The 16,140-nt window shown below is 39.6% G+C and overlaps 3 protein-coding genes across 3 annotated transcripts; 2 read left to right on the top strand and 1 right to left on the bottom strand.

Moving 5' to 3' along the window:
* The first annotated feature begins 8,153 nt into the window (after positions 1–8,153).
* Positions 8,154–9,908, top strand: LOC132699561 (uncharacterized). The gene is made up of 2 exons (XM_060666354.1): positions 8,154–8,401; positions 8,465–9,908. The coding sequence occupies exons 1-2, from the start codon at positions 8,154–8,156 to the stop codon at positions 9,906–9,908; spliced, it is 1,692 nt and encodes a 563-aa protein (XP_060522337.1).
* A 2,841-nt stretch (positions 9,909–12,749) lies between these two features.
* LOC132699562 (deoxyuridine 5'-triphosphate nucleotidohydrolase-like) lies at positions 12,750–13,341 on the top strand. Its single transcript, XM_060666355.1, has 3 exons — positions 12,750–12,996; positions 13,053–13,198; positions 13,252–13,341. Exons 1-3 carry the CDS (start codon positions 12,750–12,752, stop codon positions 13,339–13,341), a joined length of 483 nt encoding a protein of 160 aa, XP_060522338.1.
* A 249-nt stretch (positions 13,342–13,590) lies between these two features.
* LOC132699891 (adenosine 5'-monophosphoramidase HINT1-like) lies at positions 13,591–14,012 on the bottom strand. Its single transcript, XM_060666860.1, has 2 exons — positions 13,902–14,012; positions 13,591–13,851 (listed from the first exon to the last, which is right to left on the bottom strand). The coding sequence occupies exons 1-2, from the start codon at positions 14,010–14,012 to the stop codon at positions 13,591–13,593; spliced, it is 372 nt and encodes a 123-aa protein (XP_060522843.1).
* Positions 14,013–16,140: the final 2,128 nt, after the last annotated feature.

The following is a 16,140-nucleotide window of genomic DNA, read 5'->3' on the forward strand; positions in this document are numbered from 1 at the left end:
TATTATTATCTTTCTTTAGTTTTAAGTCTAGGATTTGAACAGAGCTTAAAAGGTTCGGCAGTGGACAAGAGAAACATGGATAAACTGGGCTCCTGTAAAGTGTATCTAACAGTGAATCAACTCTTTCAAAAGCATCCACAAGTGCAGGAATACTCTTTTTGCGAAAAAAGTAATAGTTTTCATTATAGGTGATATATAACCATCTAACCGCAGCTAAGGTTTCACTATCCACTAAACTGGCAGCTTTCAATAATGATTTAGTCGCTAGCATGTATCTTCTGTGTTCTAAATCCATTTCACTTGCTTCCCCTAGAAGTATGTTAGTAGGTGTGGACTTCATATATCCCAATGCCCCAAATTGAATTTTGTTAAGTTGAGCAATAGACTTTCTTGAGCTACCACCCAAAAAAGAGGCTCCATAATCCAAATGGGGTCTAACATAAGCTTTGTAAAAAGTTAGAAGGGTAGAGGGATGTGCCCCCCACCAGATTCTACTTATAAATCACATCATATTCAACCCACCTGAAGCTTTCTGTATCATATTTCTAATTTGTGGCTCTCATGACAGTTTTGGATCAAAAATCACTCCTAGATATGTGATGGAATTTGTCCATGCAATGGTTCGAGTGTTGAGGTGAAGTCTGGGGAGATAATTAACCTTGTAATTCTTCCTGGAAAAAAATATAGCTGCAGATTTATTGGGGTTAATCTCAAGTCCTACATTCAAAGACCAAATATGTATATTTTGCAAAGTTCTATTCAAATTGTTCACTATTGTTTGGGCATCAGTCCCAGTACTCAGCAAGGCGGTATCGTCCGCGAACTGTAAAAGTCTTATGTTCTCAGGAATTGTTTCTTTAATTGAATTGATGTAAATATTAAATAGTAATGGAGAAAGAGGGGAACCTTGGGGAACTCCCTTGCTGGCGGTTCTGCCTGACACGAATGTATTAGTAGATGGATCTTTAACTTGTATCTTCCTGTTCATGAGAAAATCTTTAATGAGCAAAGTCAAATCTCTGGCGATTCCAATTTTGGCCAACACCGAGGTCAATAAGTCAACATTTATATTATCGTAGGCATTGGATATGTCCAAAGTCACCATTGCTGCTAGTTGATTGCGAGCCAAACGGCAGAGGACCTCTGAGGAGATAACTGCAAGATTGTCGAAAGTTCCCTTACCCTTTCTGAAACCAGTTTGGCGAACGTCTATTAAACCTTGGTTCTCTACGAACCATTCCAGTCGGTTTTTGATCATAATTTCAAAAGTTTTGCTTATGCAAGAAGCTAGGTTGATGGGCCTGTAGGACGATAACGCTGAGGGGTCTCTCCCCGGTTTAGGAATTGCGATCACCATTTGGGTTTTCCACGTCTCTGGAATGGTGGTTTCCCTCCGAAGTATTTTGTTGAAAAATTTGATAAGAAAGACTGCTCCTTCAACAGGGAGATGGCTGAGCACACTGAAAGGTACTTTATCCACACCGGGACTCTTGCTCTTCCGACCTTTAACAGCCGCGACAAATTCTGAGTTATGGAAGTCTTCTGTATATTCTGATGAGAAGCGACATTCGGGGATGTTACGCAACATAGAGGGAGGTTGCGTCAAAAGATCAAACATATCTTGTGGGATTGAGAAATTCAAGGGAAAATGATAATTTTGGTACCTGATACCTTTAGCAAACCTTCTAATACTGCTCCAAACTTCTTTTGCACTAGTATTTGGAGATAGATTCTCACAAAAGTTGACAAAGCCTTCCTTTTTCTTCTTACGTAGCAGCTGTCTTGTTTGTGCCCGGGTTCTTAATGATTCCAGGAAGTTGGTCTCAGAGGGGTTGTTTTTATAATCTCTGAATGCTTGTCTTTTCCTTTTAATAGCGTTGGTGTACTCATTAAGCCACCAAGGTAACCCGTAGTTTAATGAGTGTTTATGCATTGGAACAGATTCTGCAATAGATAGGAAAATTATATTCATAAAATCCTCATAATTTATAGGAGGTGAAGTTCTAAATTTCGTGGAGATTAAATCGGAAAATTTCTCCCAGTCTGCCTTGTTGAAATTATATTTGCTAGTGTAGTTTCTTGTCGAACCTGAGTTGCAACGGTTATTTCCGATGATACACAAAATAGGAAAATGATCGCTATTCACTCTATCCTGGAGAACCCTGCAGTCAGTAAGTCCAGACAGTCTCTGGGAGCAAAAAGCTATATCTGGAGCGCTGTGTACGCCTGGGCGTGTGAGCCGAGTAGCTGATCCATCATTTAGTACCCACAAATCGTGATCCTTAATGAAATCATAAAGAATGTTCCCACTTCTAATTCCCCGTGAGTAACTGACCTGGGAACCCCATATTGGATTATGGGCACTAAAGCCTCCCATAAAGAGGACTGGTTTATTGCGGGTTAGATCGAAAATTGAAACGAGGCTTGCTCTGACCAAACAAATATCTGGAGGGTTGTAAACACAACAAATAAAAAAATCGACAAGCTCTACACCTCTCTGGTATATTAATTCTACTTAAGTCGATGATATTATATTTTATTTTGTTTTCAAGAAAATTGCTATACCATCTGCACCATTAGGTTTATCAGCTCTTACAGAAGAGAACCCTGATATTTTAAAGTTAGTGTTGGGTTTGAGCAAGGTTTCATTGAGCAATAAGATCTGTAGCTTAAAATCCCTTATAACTCTAATGATAGCATCTTTATTTTTTTCAGCCCCGCAAATGTTCCAATGAACGATATTCATTATAGCTCAACTATAAAACGCTTGTGACTAAAACTTAAACTTAGTTTTGTTACGTAAAAACTACTGTTAGATTAAAACTAGTGATAAGATTACCTTTTCTTTTTCTAACCCCTGTAGGTCAACCGCTGCCATCGCAGCCGCCCCCCCACCGTAGGTCAAATGAACCAAAATATTGTTTGATATTGTTGACACAATTTTTATCCATACCCTTTATTGACATAACGTCTTTTTTGAAAGCTTCAAACTTGTTGCATACTTCTTCCCAGCTATTTCCTACAGGAGTTACTTCCATTTCCGACTCTGATGTCGAGTTTTCACCTACTTGTATAGATGAGACTTTTCTTCTTGCACTTGAGGGTAACAAAGTTAGTTCATGGGCTACTTTATCATACCCTTTGATAAATTGGGTGTCAGGCCGTTTTCTTTTAAGTACTGATGTATATGAGGAACAGCCCTGAGGACTTGTTGGATGAGGAGTTTTATTATTTAAACTAGGAAAATCTTCTGGTTTTCGGGTAAAGCCTTGGTTTGCATTAATTAGCCGTGGATGCAGTTTAGCTGCTCCATAAAAAGATAGGTTGTAGAAGCTCATGGTTTCGTTAATTTGTTTTTGCCGTTTGTATTCGGGACATCCCCAGTCAGTAGCAGTGTGGTGTCCCTTGCAATTTACGCGGCTTGGTTTTGGATTTACTTCACAATTTGGAATTTTACACGTTTTACTCAGATTGTTAAGATGATCTGCAGGGCATTTCATTTTTTTCATTGCTTGCTCTCTTTTTTCACAAACAAACATAAGATGATCTTCTGTACAAAAACCGCAACGAGGCTTGCCTCTACAATTATTTTTGACATGTCCAAATCTGCAACAATTGACGCACATTATAACCGGGTTAACGTATTTTTCCACTTCTCTTTCACTATTAAAAATATTTACAGTTTCGGGTAATGATTTGCCTTCAAATGTTACAATATAATCGTTTGTGGGGATGGTTTTCATTACTGTTTCGCCAGAAATAGCATGTATTTTCTTCCTTCTTAAGACTCTTTTTACATTTAATATCTTAATCGACCTGGCCCGGGATCCTTCTCCTGTATAAGCTACCGCTTCTGAGTAAAAATCCTCTTCCGTAATTTGGTCCCCTACATCCTTGATTAGTCCTCTACAAGTGACAAGACGTTGTGGAATGTACCTATTATAGCCTCTAGCAGAACTGAAACTTTCATTTGACAAAAACTGATTAGCATACTCTGATGTTCTGAATTCAATTCCAATTTTATTAGCCCCTTTTCTATTGATTTTTGTTATACCTTGTACTCCAGCTCTGTGCAAAATTTTTCCAATATTCATCGGGTGAATGTTTCCAACTTGAGAAGTTATTCCCTCCATTATGATAAGAAATGGTCCCTGGTCTGTAAGTTCATACTTATACTTTCGGTTAAGTGTTCTCCTTATGTTGACTGAAATTCTTGCAATTTCGTTTAGGGTATCCTGATCTTCCACGAAGACAGATTTAAGCTTTTGTAACTCTGTCTCCAATAAATCTATTTCCTCCTTAGTGGGTACTAAGAAGTATTGATGCTGAGCGATAGCATGTGCTGTTTTCTTAGCTAAAGGCGAAAGCGTCAAGGCTGATGAATAACCACGGCTAGAAGAAGTAGAAGCTTGGGACAAGTTTAGTTGAGCTTGAAAGGAATCAAAATCATTTGCTAACACTATCGGATTATTAACTACGATACGATCGTTTCTATCAGGGGGGTCTTTACTCCCCGAAGCACATGTCATGATATGAAAAGCGCTAAATTATTACGAACTGCGACACCAAACCAAAGCAAATATTTACGGCTGACTAAATATAAAACTCACCCAGACCGAAAAATTCAGTTGAAGACTAGAATTACGTCAAAAAAATGAAAATTTTCTCGGACCGAGGTAAAATTGTGCACACCACTTCACCTGGTTGACCGAAAAAAGTATTCTAAGGTTATAAGAATGCATTGAATAATCTCTCAGTTTTTTTTTTCGGTACAACAGCGAAGGAGTGAAGACTACCTGAGTATTGTTGTGCAAATCTTTAGGCATCGGCCCTAATTTTAATTGTTTTCTGTTATTTGGTGAGTCCATTTAACGCATCCAGTTATATATCAGTTTCTGTGGCTGGTAGTTTCCTCCTCTTGGCCCTCTAACCTTAACCATGGGGGACTCTTCGGGGGGCGAGGTTCCCCCGACGGTTAATGCTGCACAAAAAAATGACAGTTTATCCAATGATTCTCAAAATCGTCCGTTGAACGCAATTATTTGTAATATTTTGCCACCGGATTGCCAAAAAACTGCTGAAGATATTTCTAGGCTCCAGTATTTTGATGTGCCCTCAGGTGAAGAGTTGTCAAAGTTATCGGCAGAGATCCAGATTATCAAGAATCAGTTCGAGCAAGACGCTGAAATCCTGCGGGAAGTTGCCAAAATCTCCGCAAACATAAGAAGGACAGTAAATCGGAAAACAAAATATGAAATCACCTTTTATGGTGATTCTGGAGGGGATTACAAGTAAGGTGGGGACTCTTCATCCTATGAACTTTGGGAAGTTACTTCAAGCGCAGAAAGTTCAAGGTATATTGAAAATTTCTAGAAAAGGAGCCAATAAAATCGGTTTGGAGTTTAACACCTCTGAGTCTGCAAATAAATTTTTATCTAATGAAACATATTCGACAGCTGGTGGGTATAATAAGTATATACCTCAAAGACTAGTCACTTGCTGAGGGTTGGTGAGGGACATTGGTGACTTAATTGATGAGGATGATTTTTACTCTGAGGCAGAAGCCAAGGTTAACATCGGAAGATCGCTAAAGCGCGTTAAGATTGTTAATGTTCGCAGACTAACTAAAAGGGTCAAATGCCCAGGTGTTCTGCCTGGCACTTTTGGTTTCAAGACAGTTCCATCTAATGATTATATAATAACATTTGAGGGTAAAACTCTTCCAGAATCAATCTGTATCTATAAAAATGAGTGTTCAATCGAAAAATATGTTAGTCCTGTTGTCTTATGTATGAATTGTTGCAGGTTTGGTCATTGGAAAAACCAATGCAAAAGCAAGGGTAGATGTAGTTTCTGCGCTGGAGATCATCCAGTATTTCATTGTGAACTGAAAGAACAGTTTTATAAGAAGAAACCATGCCCGACAGACCACTTAAATCATGAAGGTAAATGCAGCCTGGGTAATTGCGAAATATCTCCAAAGCCAACTTGCATCCACTGTAAAGGCTCTCATCAGGCCACTGATAGATCATGTCCGGAAATGGACAGACAGAAGAAAATCAATGAGGCTATGGCATGGTACAACCTATCCTTTTTTGAAGCGGCCAAACTCTTTCCAAGAGGCCCCAAATCAAGTGAGTTTAATCGCTCTAATGAAAATTTCCCTCCTATTCATAACACGGTTGCCCCCGTCTCGTGCCGCCTTTGACTAGGCAGAAGTTGAATCACACTGGCAAAAGTCAATCTTCTCCCTCATATTTAAATGACTTCTCGTCAGAGTCCGAGATGGACACTGCTTCTCCAGGGGTTTCTTCCTCTGGTGAATTTTGGTATCGGTTTGAAAATTTAAAGAAAAAAGTTTTGTCCAATATACCCAGTAAAAGTGCTTACCATGAAATTGAGAGTCTTTTTGACTCCCTGCCTCCTCCCGGAGGATGCAGGTTTTAATTTACTAATGTTCCCAGATCGACAGTCAAATCTTTCTGTTAAAATTAGTAATTTCTCAATTATTCACTGGAACACTTGCGGTATTAGAAGTAATCGTGATAGTATTATTAGACTTATTCGTGACTTTGGTCCGGATATAGTCATGATTAATGAATCTTTTTTACTCCCACATATCAAGTTTTCCTTGTCTGGTTTATCCTTTGTCAGGGACGATCGTATGGATGGGTATGGAGGGATTATTGTTTTTTTACGCTCCAACATCGGGTATAATGTTTTAGATGTGTCAGATATCCCCAGGCCGGATAGATGTCAGGTTATAGTGTTGGAGATGGACAGCCTCTTTCTAGTTTAGATGTATAATCCTCCTGACCTTCCTATGTCTCGTTTGTTCTTAGATACTTTGGTTGATAGACTTAGGTCAAAACCCGTTTTTTTTGCTGGTGATGTAAATTCTCATAATGAAGAGTGGGGCTCTACAATTAAAAGCTATGTCGGTCTGGCTAACGGCTCTATGATAACATGATAACAACTTCTTTATTCTTAATGACGGGTCTGCCACCCGATTTACAGGGAATGACTTCCGTTCTGTCCCCGATTTGGTATTTTGTTCACACGAATTGGCTCATGTTGCCGATTTCCGGGTGTTATTCGACAGAGGGTTTAGCGATCATTTCCCAATACTGTGTCATATTTGGTGTAAACCGGACAGTTTACATCATCCTGCTCAAGCGTATCTCCTGAAGCACAATGTTTCTAAGGCAGAGTGGGACAAATTCTCTGAATCGATGAGTATTGGTTTAAGCAACCCCCTTATTACGTCATACGACCAGTTCTACAAGGTAGTCATGGATGCGGCTGATGCTTCCATACCCCTTCATAAGAGCGGGCGTAAATGTGGACTTCCTTGGTGGGATCACGAGTGCTCGTTAATGATCGCTAAAAAGAGAGAGGCTTTTAGAAATTATAAAATTTCCCCTACTCTAGAGAATTATGTTAATGTAAAAAGAACTCGGGCCAGCTGTAGAAAATTTCTTAGGGAAAAGAAAAGGGCGGGATTTAAAAAATTTTGCCAGAGTTTATCTCCCAATAAGAGTGCTAGGTATGTATGGAAATGTGTGAAAAGATTTTCAAAGGCTATTAACCGGGCTAATTGTCACCTCCCACTTAACTTTTCAGTACCGGCGGAATTGTTGGACTCCTTAGTGGGTCATGCCGATGTTGTCGTAGAGGAGACAAGTTTAGAGGGGGATAACAACACTGCAGTTTCTCCCTTGTTTACTCTTGATGAGTTTATCGCTGTAGTTAGAAGTCGTAAAAACACATGCCCCGGCTTGGATAGAGTTTCTTTTGAGTTAATAAAGCATCTACCAATAGAGGGAGCCGTGTTCTTAGTGAATTTTTACAACAAATTATTGAGAAATGAGTGCTGTATACCTGATAGTTGGAAGACGCAGCTGGTTGTTCCAATATTAAAGCCGTTTAGGGATCCTAATCTTCTTAGTTCTTATAGGCCGATTAATTTGTCATCTACATTCGGTAAAGTGCTGGAGTCAATATTAAAGTGCCGAGTAGAGTGGTTTCTTGAACATCACAGATTGTTATCACAATCTCAAACCGGCTTTAGGCGCGGTAAGTCCGTTATGGATAATGCTTCCATCATAACAAGTCATATTTTGTGTGCTCAGAGCAAAAGTGTTCCTACTGTTATGGTTGCATTGGATATTGTGGGTGCCTATGATAATGTTAACATCCCCATGCTAATAAAAGAGATGGATAAGCAGGGTATACCTAGGGATGCTATAGGGTTAATCAATCGACTTCTCCTCAACAGGAACCTATTTGTTAAGGATGCTGTTGGGCACCTTTTGGTCGGACCTAGATCAACCAGTAAGGGGGTCCCTCAGGGATCTCCCTTAGCGCCTCTTTTATTCAATATATACGTAAATTCAATTAAGTTAGTAATTCCTCATAGGGTTTCTATTTTCCAGTATGCGGATGATATTGTTCTTCTATGTAGCGATGTCAATGTCCTCTTTGCTATAGGCTTGATGAATAAAGCCTTGGTGGCAGTGGCTGATTGGATGCATAGGTTTAACTTGCAGCTTAGTCCGCAAAAGTCGTCTGCTATTTTATTCTCTAGATCTGCTTTGGTTGGACTTCCCGACTTGGTAGTTAATAGTGTAAATATTCCCTGGAAAAATGAAATTAGGTACCTGGGAGTTACATTTGATGCTAAGCTTACGTGGGTTCCACAGGTTGGCAGAATGATTCACAAGGCAGCTAGTGGAATTAATATTATGAGATTTCTATCCAGGACATGGTGGGGAGCCCATCCGTCTACTCTTCTGATATTTTATAAAGCTTTTGTGCGTTCCCATCTTGATTATGGTTCTATGGTACTGGGGTGCTGTGGGAAAAAAACCCTGTCTGGTCTGGATAGGATTCAATATCAGGCTTTAAGAGTGACATTGGGTATGATGAAATCAACTCCAATTAATATTTTATTGGGAGAGGCTTGTGAAACCAGTTTGGAGGTGAGGAGGATTATGTTGGCTTCTAAGTTTTTGGTCAAGTCCCTTAGAATCAGAAATAATCCTAGTTTCTTAGCTACCCAACGGTTATATATTGCCTATCAAGAAAATCATAACTTTTTTAGAAGGAAGGCGAATTTACCCTTAGTTGGGGCATTTGACTACACCGCCACATATCATAATATTATCGATAGTGGAGACGTTCTAGCGTGTTTTAATAAGGACCTGGCCCCTAAGCTTACGCCTATTAATTTTGTTGATTCCAAAATTGAGAAAGGGGTGGGTCTAAATGAAACTGAGTTTCGGGAATTTTGTTCTAAAATGTGGACCGGGGAAGAGACATTTATATTTACCGATGCCTCTAAGGGACCAGATGATAGAGTTGACTTTGAAGTATTTATTCCGTCTCTCAATGTTAGGGTCGGGCATGGGTTGAATAGCGCGTTTTGTATTTGCTCTGCAGAAATGGTAGCTATTAGTTACGCCCTAGATCTTATATTAGATTATAATATTAAACAGGCAGTAATTGTCTCCGATTCCAAAAGTGCCCTGCAGAGCTTCGGATGCAGTGCGGTTGAAGCTTCCAACAGCTACATTCTACTAGATATTAAAGCAAAGATTGATATTTTGAAGCGCAGACTTGAGGGGAAAATATCGTTATGCTGGATTCCAAGCCATTCGGGGATAAGACATAATGAAACGGTGGATAGAATAGCCTCAGAAGCTAGACTTTTAGACTCGCTGAATTTAAGGCCCCCTTTTAGTGAATTTATCCCGATAATTAGAGCAAAGATGTGGCACATCTGGGCCATCAAGTGGAGAGAGTGGGGCCGTTCAAAGGGCAGACTTTATAGTGCAGTTTATAAGACACCTCCAACAGTTCCATGGTTCCAGAAAGGAGATTACAACAGTGTGCAGAATGAAGAGTAATCATTGTAGTTCCCCAGCACATCTTTACAAGATAAACGTCAAAATATCTAACCTGTGTGCTTGTGGAGGGGTGGGATATATTGAACATATTTTGTTTGATTGTGCTCTGCATCGGAATAACTCCCAAATTTTGTATGAGTCCCTCATTGATGCCAGCTTACCCACTCCTATTAGTGCCTTTTCTGCACTTTTTCACCCTGGATGTATGGATTTTGTTGCACGACTTGTGGTTAGATTCCTTGATGCATGTGGTATCTGCTTATAACCGCTTTTGGATTTGCTAGCTCATGGTCTATGGGTTGGTTTTAATCATCATGTATATTAGTTAGAATTTCAAAAGAACTCCTTCGCTGGAGAAGATCCGAAAACTCAAGACATTTAGAACTTCTGAGATTAGTCTCCTTCGCTGGAGAAGATCCGAAAATCCTCGACATTTGGAACTTTAAAGTTTAGTCTCCTTCGCTGGAGAAGATCTGACAATCCTCGACATTTGGAACTTCAAAAATCAGTCTTCTTCACCAGAGAAGATACGAAAATCCTCGACATTTAGAACTTCAAAATTCTGTCTCCTTCCCGGAGAAGATCCGAGAATCCTCGACGGAAGTCGGCAAAGGGCGAATGATCCTGGTAGTCGTGCCCAACAGTTTTCTGTGAAACGCATCATTGAATTGAATTGAATAATCTCTCAACTATTAATGACATCACAAATCCTCAACATGCCTCAAGAGTAATAGAAACACACATATTCATTGCGACCTAATAATAAAAAATATTTGTAAAAATTAGGCTTATGTTAGTCTTTTTTTTATTCTAATGTAAAATGTATATGTATTTTTTTTCACTTCCGATTCAACAGGTTTTGTTCTAGTTGCTGTTGTTGTTTGGAGCAGTGTATGTGTGTCTAAATAAAAAAAACAATAAAGATTTTTTTTATTTACATCAACATCGATAATATTTTTAAAATTAAAAAATTAAAAAAAAAACTATGGGATTGATGCGGGCAGAGAGGACGCTAAACTTGCAAAATGTTTAAGTTTTTTTCTGCATTCGTCGGAATGAAGCCGCGCCACTTGTAACTCGCTCTGCAGCAGGGCAATTTTAGTTTCAGTCTCTTTGATCCGGTCCTCGTTTCGCACCAGCTGCGACTCTAAAACCACCCTTCTTTCTTCGTCGTCGATAAACGTATCGAACCAACCGGAGGAGGAGGAGGATGAGCCGGTATGCTGCTGCTGCTGCTGCTGAACCGTTTCTTCGCTTTTTCTTTTTTTTTGTGAGGCTTTGGGGGTGTCGTCGCACTACGACGCCGTTTTGACGGTTTTCTTACTTGTTGTTGTTGCACTTCCGGTGGTGGTGGTGGCGGCGGCGGCGGCGGTGATGACGGTGGTGGTGGCGGTGATGATGGTGGTGGTGGCATCGGCGGCGTATAATGTATGTCCTAGCTCGTTAAAAATTCGTACAACTCTTCGGGGGGGAGCGATATTTGCTGCTGCTCCATGATGCGAGCCCGACACGACTGTTACATCGACACTGAGACTTATAATACATTCGCGTCGTCAATCCACGAATCGTGCGACTTGTCCAATCCCAACCAGCGTACCAAAACTTGTTTATCGCGCCTGCGCAGAACCTTTTCAACGAGATAGACGTCAGGATTGGCCGTTTTTTGCAATTATTCTTCGTAAAATCCTCCCATTATAGGTTTACCGTTCATACCTTCGAGAAGATACGTCACCGGGTTCGTGATCTGCACTTTGACCACAATAGTTTGGTGGTCCAATTCGGCGTGTATCCTTTGTTAAACACGTGTTTGGCTTTACTAATTCTAACCACGTCACCCACTTTCAATTTCCTAGCTCCGAATATTTTCAGGTGACTGAAAGCGCTCTTCAAAAGTGAATCGGCGTTACTTTTATTCACCGCATTAGGTTTCATTCCCGTCGTTCTGTGTTTCTTGTATTGTTGAACGACAGAGGGCAGCACGTCTGTCCAGCGGTACGCAATGCAATTTTTCTTTGAGTCTCCTTATTACCCGTTCGACCATCGCAGCCTTTTTCTTACTGTACGTACTATAATGATTAATTTCGTGCTTGACCATGAGCTTCTCAAAATTGCCATTATAAAATTCCTTGCCCAGATCCGTTTGCAGGTTTTTTGGGTGTCGATCCCGTGCCTCTTTTAGAATTTTGGCGAAGGCCTTGGTCACATCACTACCCGTTTTTCTTTTTAACGGTTCGCACCACACGTATTTTGAAAAAAAAAAACAATCGATAACAACCAATATAAATTTAAAGTTTTTATTTTGTTTCGCATATCGGTCGAGCTGGGCCAAATCGGCCTGCCACCACGCATATGGATGCAATTTTTGCCGGAATTCGAAATCGCCATTTTTGTCCAACGAGACGTAGTTATTTTGTTCTGAAATATTGTCACGTGATTCCTAGGACAGCCTTATCACGAGATTGAAAGGACCAATAACGATTCGGAAGAGCGTGCGCATTGGAAGGAGCCGCTATTGAAGTTTCGTGATGCGGTGGCGTGTTAATATAATTTTTTTTTTCAGTTTAATGTACTGATGGTACGTGATAGCTGTGAGGGGTAATAAAAATCAAGAATGTAATCAAGTATTGCTTCAATTAAAATCTAGAAATCTTTGTAAAATAGAAATATAAAAATGCGAAATTCCGTTGTAACGGTTTCGTCCGTTTGGCGCGTTTTCCATCCCCTCCCTTCGTGTAAATTTGGCACCCATTTGGTCCACAATAAAAAAAGCTGGGTCAGAAACGTCTCATTTTTACGCGTTGTTTCGAAGGTGTTAAATAAATTTTGTAAAAGTTAACAGAAATGCCTTCTGCTAACGATAAGTCTCTCGTGATCAAATACACCAAAGCGATTCCAGAAGCGTATCCTCCAAGCAAAGGATCAATAAAGGCGGCAGGATATGACTTAAAAAGTGCTCTGGATTGTGTGGTACCGGCACGAGACAAAGCTCTGGTCGACACGGGCCTTAAAATCGAATTACCGGAAGGCTGTTATGGAAGAATCGCACCCAGATCTGGATTAGCTGTGAAGAATTTTATTGCCGTTGGAGGTATATACTTAGAATTTGTTTCTGAAGACGCGACGAGTAAAACGAGCATTTTTTAGCCGGCGTCGTAGATGAGGATTATAGGGGCGTTTTAAAGGTAGTTTTATTTAACCACTCCGATTCAGATTTCGATATTAAAAGTGGGGATAGAATTGCCCAACTCATATGCGAAAAAATTTACTATCCTGACTTGGAGGAAGTACAGGTGAGTAAATGATTTTTCCCAAGTTTGGCATTAGTTGCTTTTCATTATTTTAGGAATTAGGGGACACTGTCAGAGGTGAAGGTGGATTTGGATCTACTGGAACTAAATATAGTGATTTTTTTTTTTTGGTAAATGCTTCCTAAATTTGGGTGTTTTTGTACTAGAAAAACAGTTTTTGATTTTATTATTCTCCTTCACTGTTTTTCACTTGATAGTATTAATTATGTGTTCAAATATTTAATTTATGTTTAACCAAATATATAATTTAATAATAGCGAAGTATTTTTTTTTAAATTAGACTTTAAGCTATATAAGTTGTAAAGGAGGTACATACAGCAGCAAAAAATTACTTTAATAACACACTTATTGAGTAAAACAGCTCAACAAAATTATTAACCCGGAGGCCAACGCATCTGCCTCCCGAACAAAAAGTGTATGTGAACGTGATAAACAGACTGAGCGCCCACAGGCCCATCATTAATAACAATTCGAAACCCTTGATCCAACTTCCTCGTTGCAGCTATTTTTCTTGCTACAATTAGCAAATGACCTAATAGCAGTTCGTATTCGTCGGTGGCTTTGGATAACTGAGGTATTGGTTTCCGAGGAATAACCAAATAGTGTTGAGGATTTACATCGTCGAAAGCCACATACTGAAAACAAGTCAGTTGGACGAGGTTTGAACATTTTAGGGTATACCCACGAGGTCGTCTTCGTATATAAAGTTGCAAGGGATTTCTTTTCTCAATATTTTTCCGAAAATTGTGCCCTCACACGGTCGAGCATTTTGTGCCAGAGCAACCTCGTCCGACATCTTTATGAACTAACGTTTTGTCACATGTGCCTCTGGGCCATAGGCGCAAAAGGAGCGGCGTCACCCAGCCGACGAGTTTTTGCGAGTTGAAACTCGTCGGCTGGGTGACATCATCGTCCGCCGCGTGGTCGAGTCGCCGGTGTGCGGCAGCGGCTGTATGACATCATCACTTTACGAAATGTTTAAACGAAACCTTGGCGGGTGAGATCATCGCGTCGCCTGCCTTCGCCGCAAAAAGCGCGGACAGGGACAGGCATAGATGCGTTATCAAAGTCTTCGTATTGCCACCGTTGTTATTTGACGTGTGTATCAAGTCGCAAGTAATTTCAATCTCCGTTTTTTCTACTATAAATCTTGGTGTTATTATAGCAAGTGGTAAGTACCTACAGTTTCATTATGGTTTCATATTTTCATAACGATTAAATAAAAAATACCACAGGTATGAATACTGAGAATATTAAATATTTTCAAAATATCGAGGACTTTGCTATGCGTAGAATCATCCGATATGCGATTTCACATTAAATAAAGCATCACCATTCTGACCCAGTCACTAAATTTAGAATACAATATTTTGTTGGAATTATGAAGGTTCAATTATATTCTACAAATTTTAATTTGACCTTTTGATCTTAAGTTTTGACTTATTTTGGGTATTAAGGGTTCTGATGTAAAAAAAAACAAGATTGATTTACCATTTGTTTGTTTAATGTCAACGAAACTTTTACTTTTGTTTAGTTTGCCAAAGTTAAATTTTGTGATACTTTAAATAAACGATTTGACGTAAATAAATTTTATGCACGTATCGTTGGACCAATTTATTTTAAAGAATTCGTGTTACTACTCAACAGTTCACAAAAATCTTCTATCAAAGCCCGGACCACACACAATAGTGTGTGGTCCGGGCTGTGGTGGTCCGGTCCGGTGTGTGGTGCAGTGCTACGTCCTTCCAAAGTTTACCTTACAGGACACTCAAATTGGGATTTTCAGTTGTGCTCTAGCTTTAGAGTTGTAGTACGTGTGCGGCACAGTGAAAAAAATGTCTGTGGTCGAAGCGCTTATTGGAGCCATTAGAGCTTTGTTTGCTGAAAACGGACCAGGCCGTTAAGATAAACGCTGTCTTCGGGGGAAAATTTCAAATTCAAAAGGCTGATCAAATCCATACGGAAATTAAATATTTTACAACTTCGAACGCAGCAATCTATAAAGATACTAATTTACAACGATGGTTTGATAGAAATGTTGTATTGCCAATTAAAACCCAATTAGAGGAGTTCCAAGAAAAAGATTCCGGATGGGCTTTGAAGAAAATCCTAAATTTAATGGTCAATATCAACAAGTTTAATCCACTTCACGCCGGAAATTACATGAAGTTACCCGAGTGGATAGCAAGATAACACGCTTGTATTAACCCATCACATTTGGCTAGAGCTTCTATTATTATATTTCCGTCATACAACGAAAGATTATGAAATACTACGGGAACGGTGTGGCCACCCCTAAATTGGAGATTACAATTTTCGTGTGCGGGTCCCCTGTATTTCCCAGTCAGGCGACAATGGTCTCGAACTTTTTTGTCGTCTTTTTCAAACGCCTTCTCGCATATGTGGCACAATTTAGACTTGTAAAATTCCATTTTTTGTCCAGCTGTTAGTTCATCCATTGATATATCACACAAGAATACCGTCTCAATGTTCTCAGCTAATTGCTCCATCTCATTGCAGAACCATTCCGCACAATCTATCTCCCGTATACGACCGATAATATGAAAGGGAGTCGTCATATGAACATTTAAAATAATAGCCTAGAGAGTACGGAACATGGCGCTGATACTTCTCGGTGTCGGACGCTGATTTATCACATTCGGGAACCAAAAAACATTCCGTGTCGGCATAAACAATAAAAGGAACCTTCTCTTTGTACTTAAAGTCCTTGAATTGCACAAAATTCTTGCCTTCTTCGGGAACCCTCGGAATTTCCAAATTTTTGTTTCTCTTCTTACAATTATTGGCGTGTTTCTCTAACTTGTCTTCGGAATAAAAATAATGCAGGCAACGCTCACAAAAATATTTTCTACCATTATGTTTCGAAAGTTGATAAAAGGCTGATAAAAGCCGAGACATACTTT

This window comes from Cylas formicarius, unplaced genomic scaffold (genome assembly GCF_029955315.1).
Source record: "Cylas formicarius isolate icCylForm1 unplaced genomic scaffold, icCylForm1.1 PGA_scaffold_3__17_contigs__length_32017465, whole genome shotgun sequence".
Lineage (NCBI taxonomy): Eukaryota > Metazoa > Arthropoda > Insecta > Coleoptera > Brentidae > Cylas > Cylas formicarius.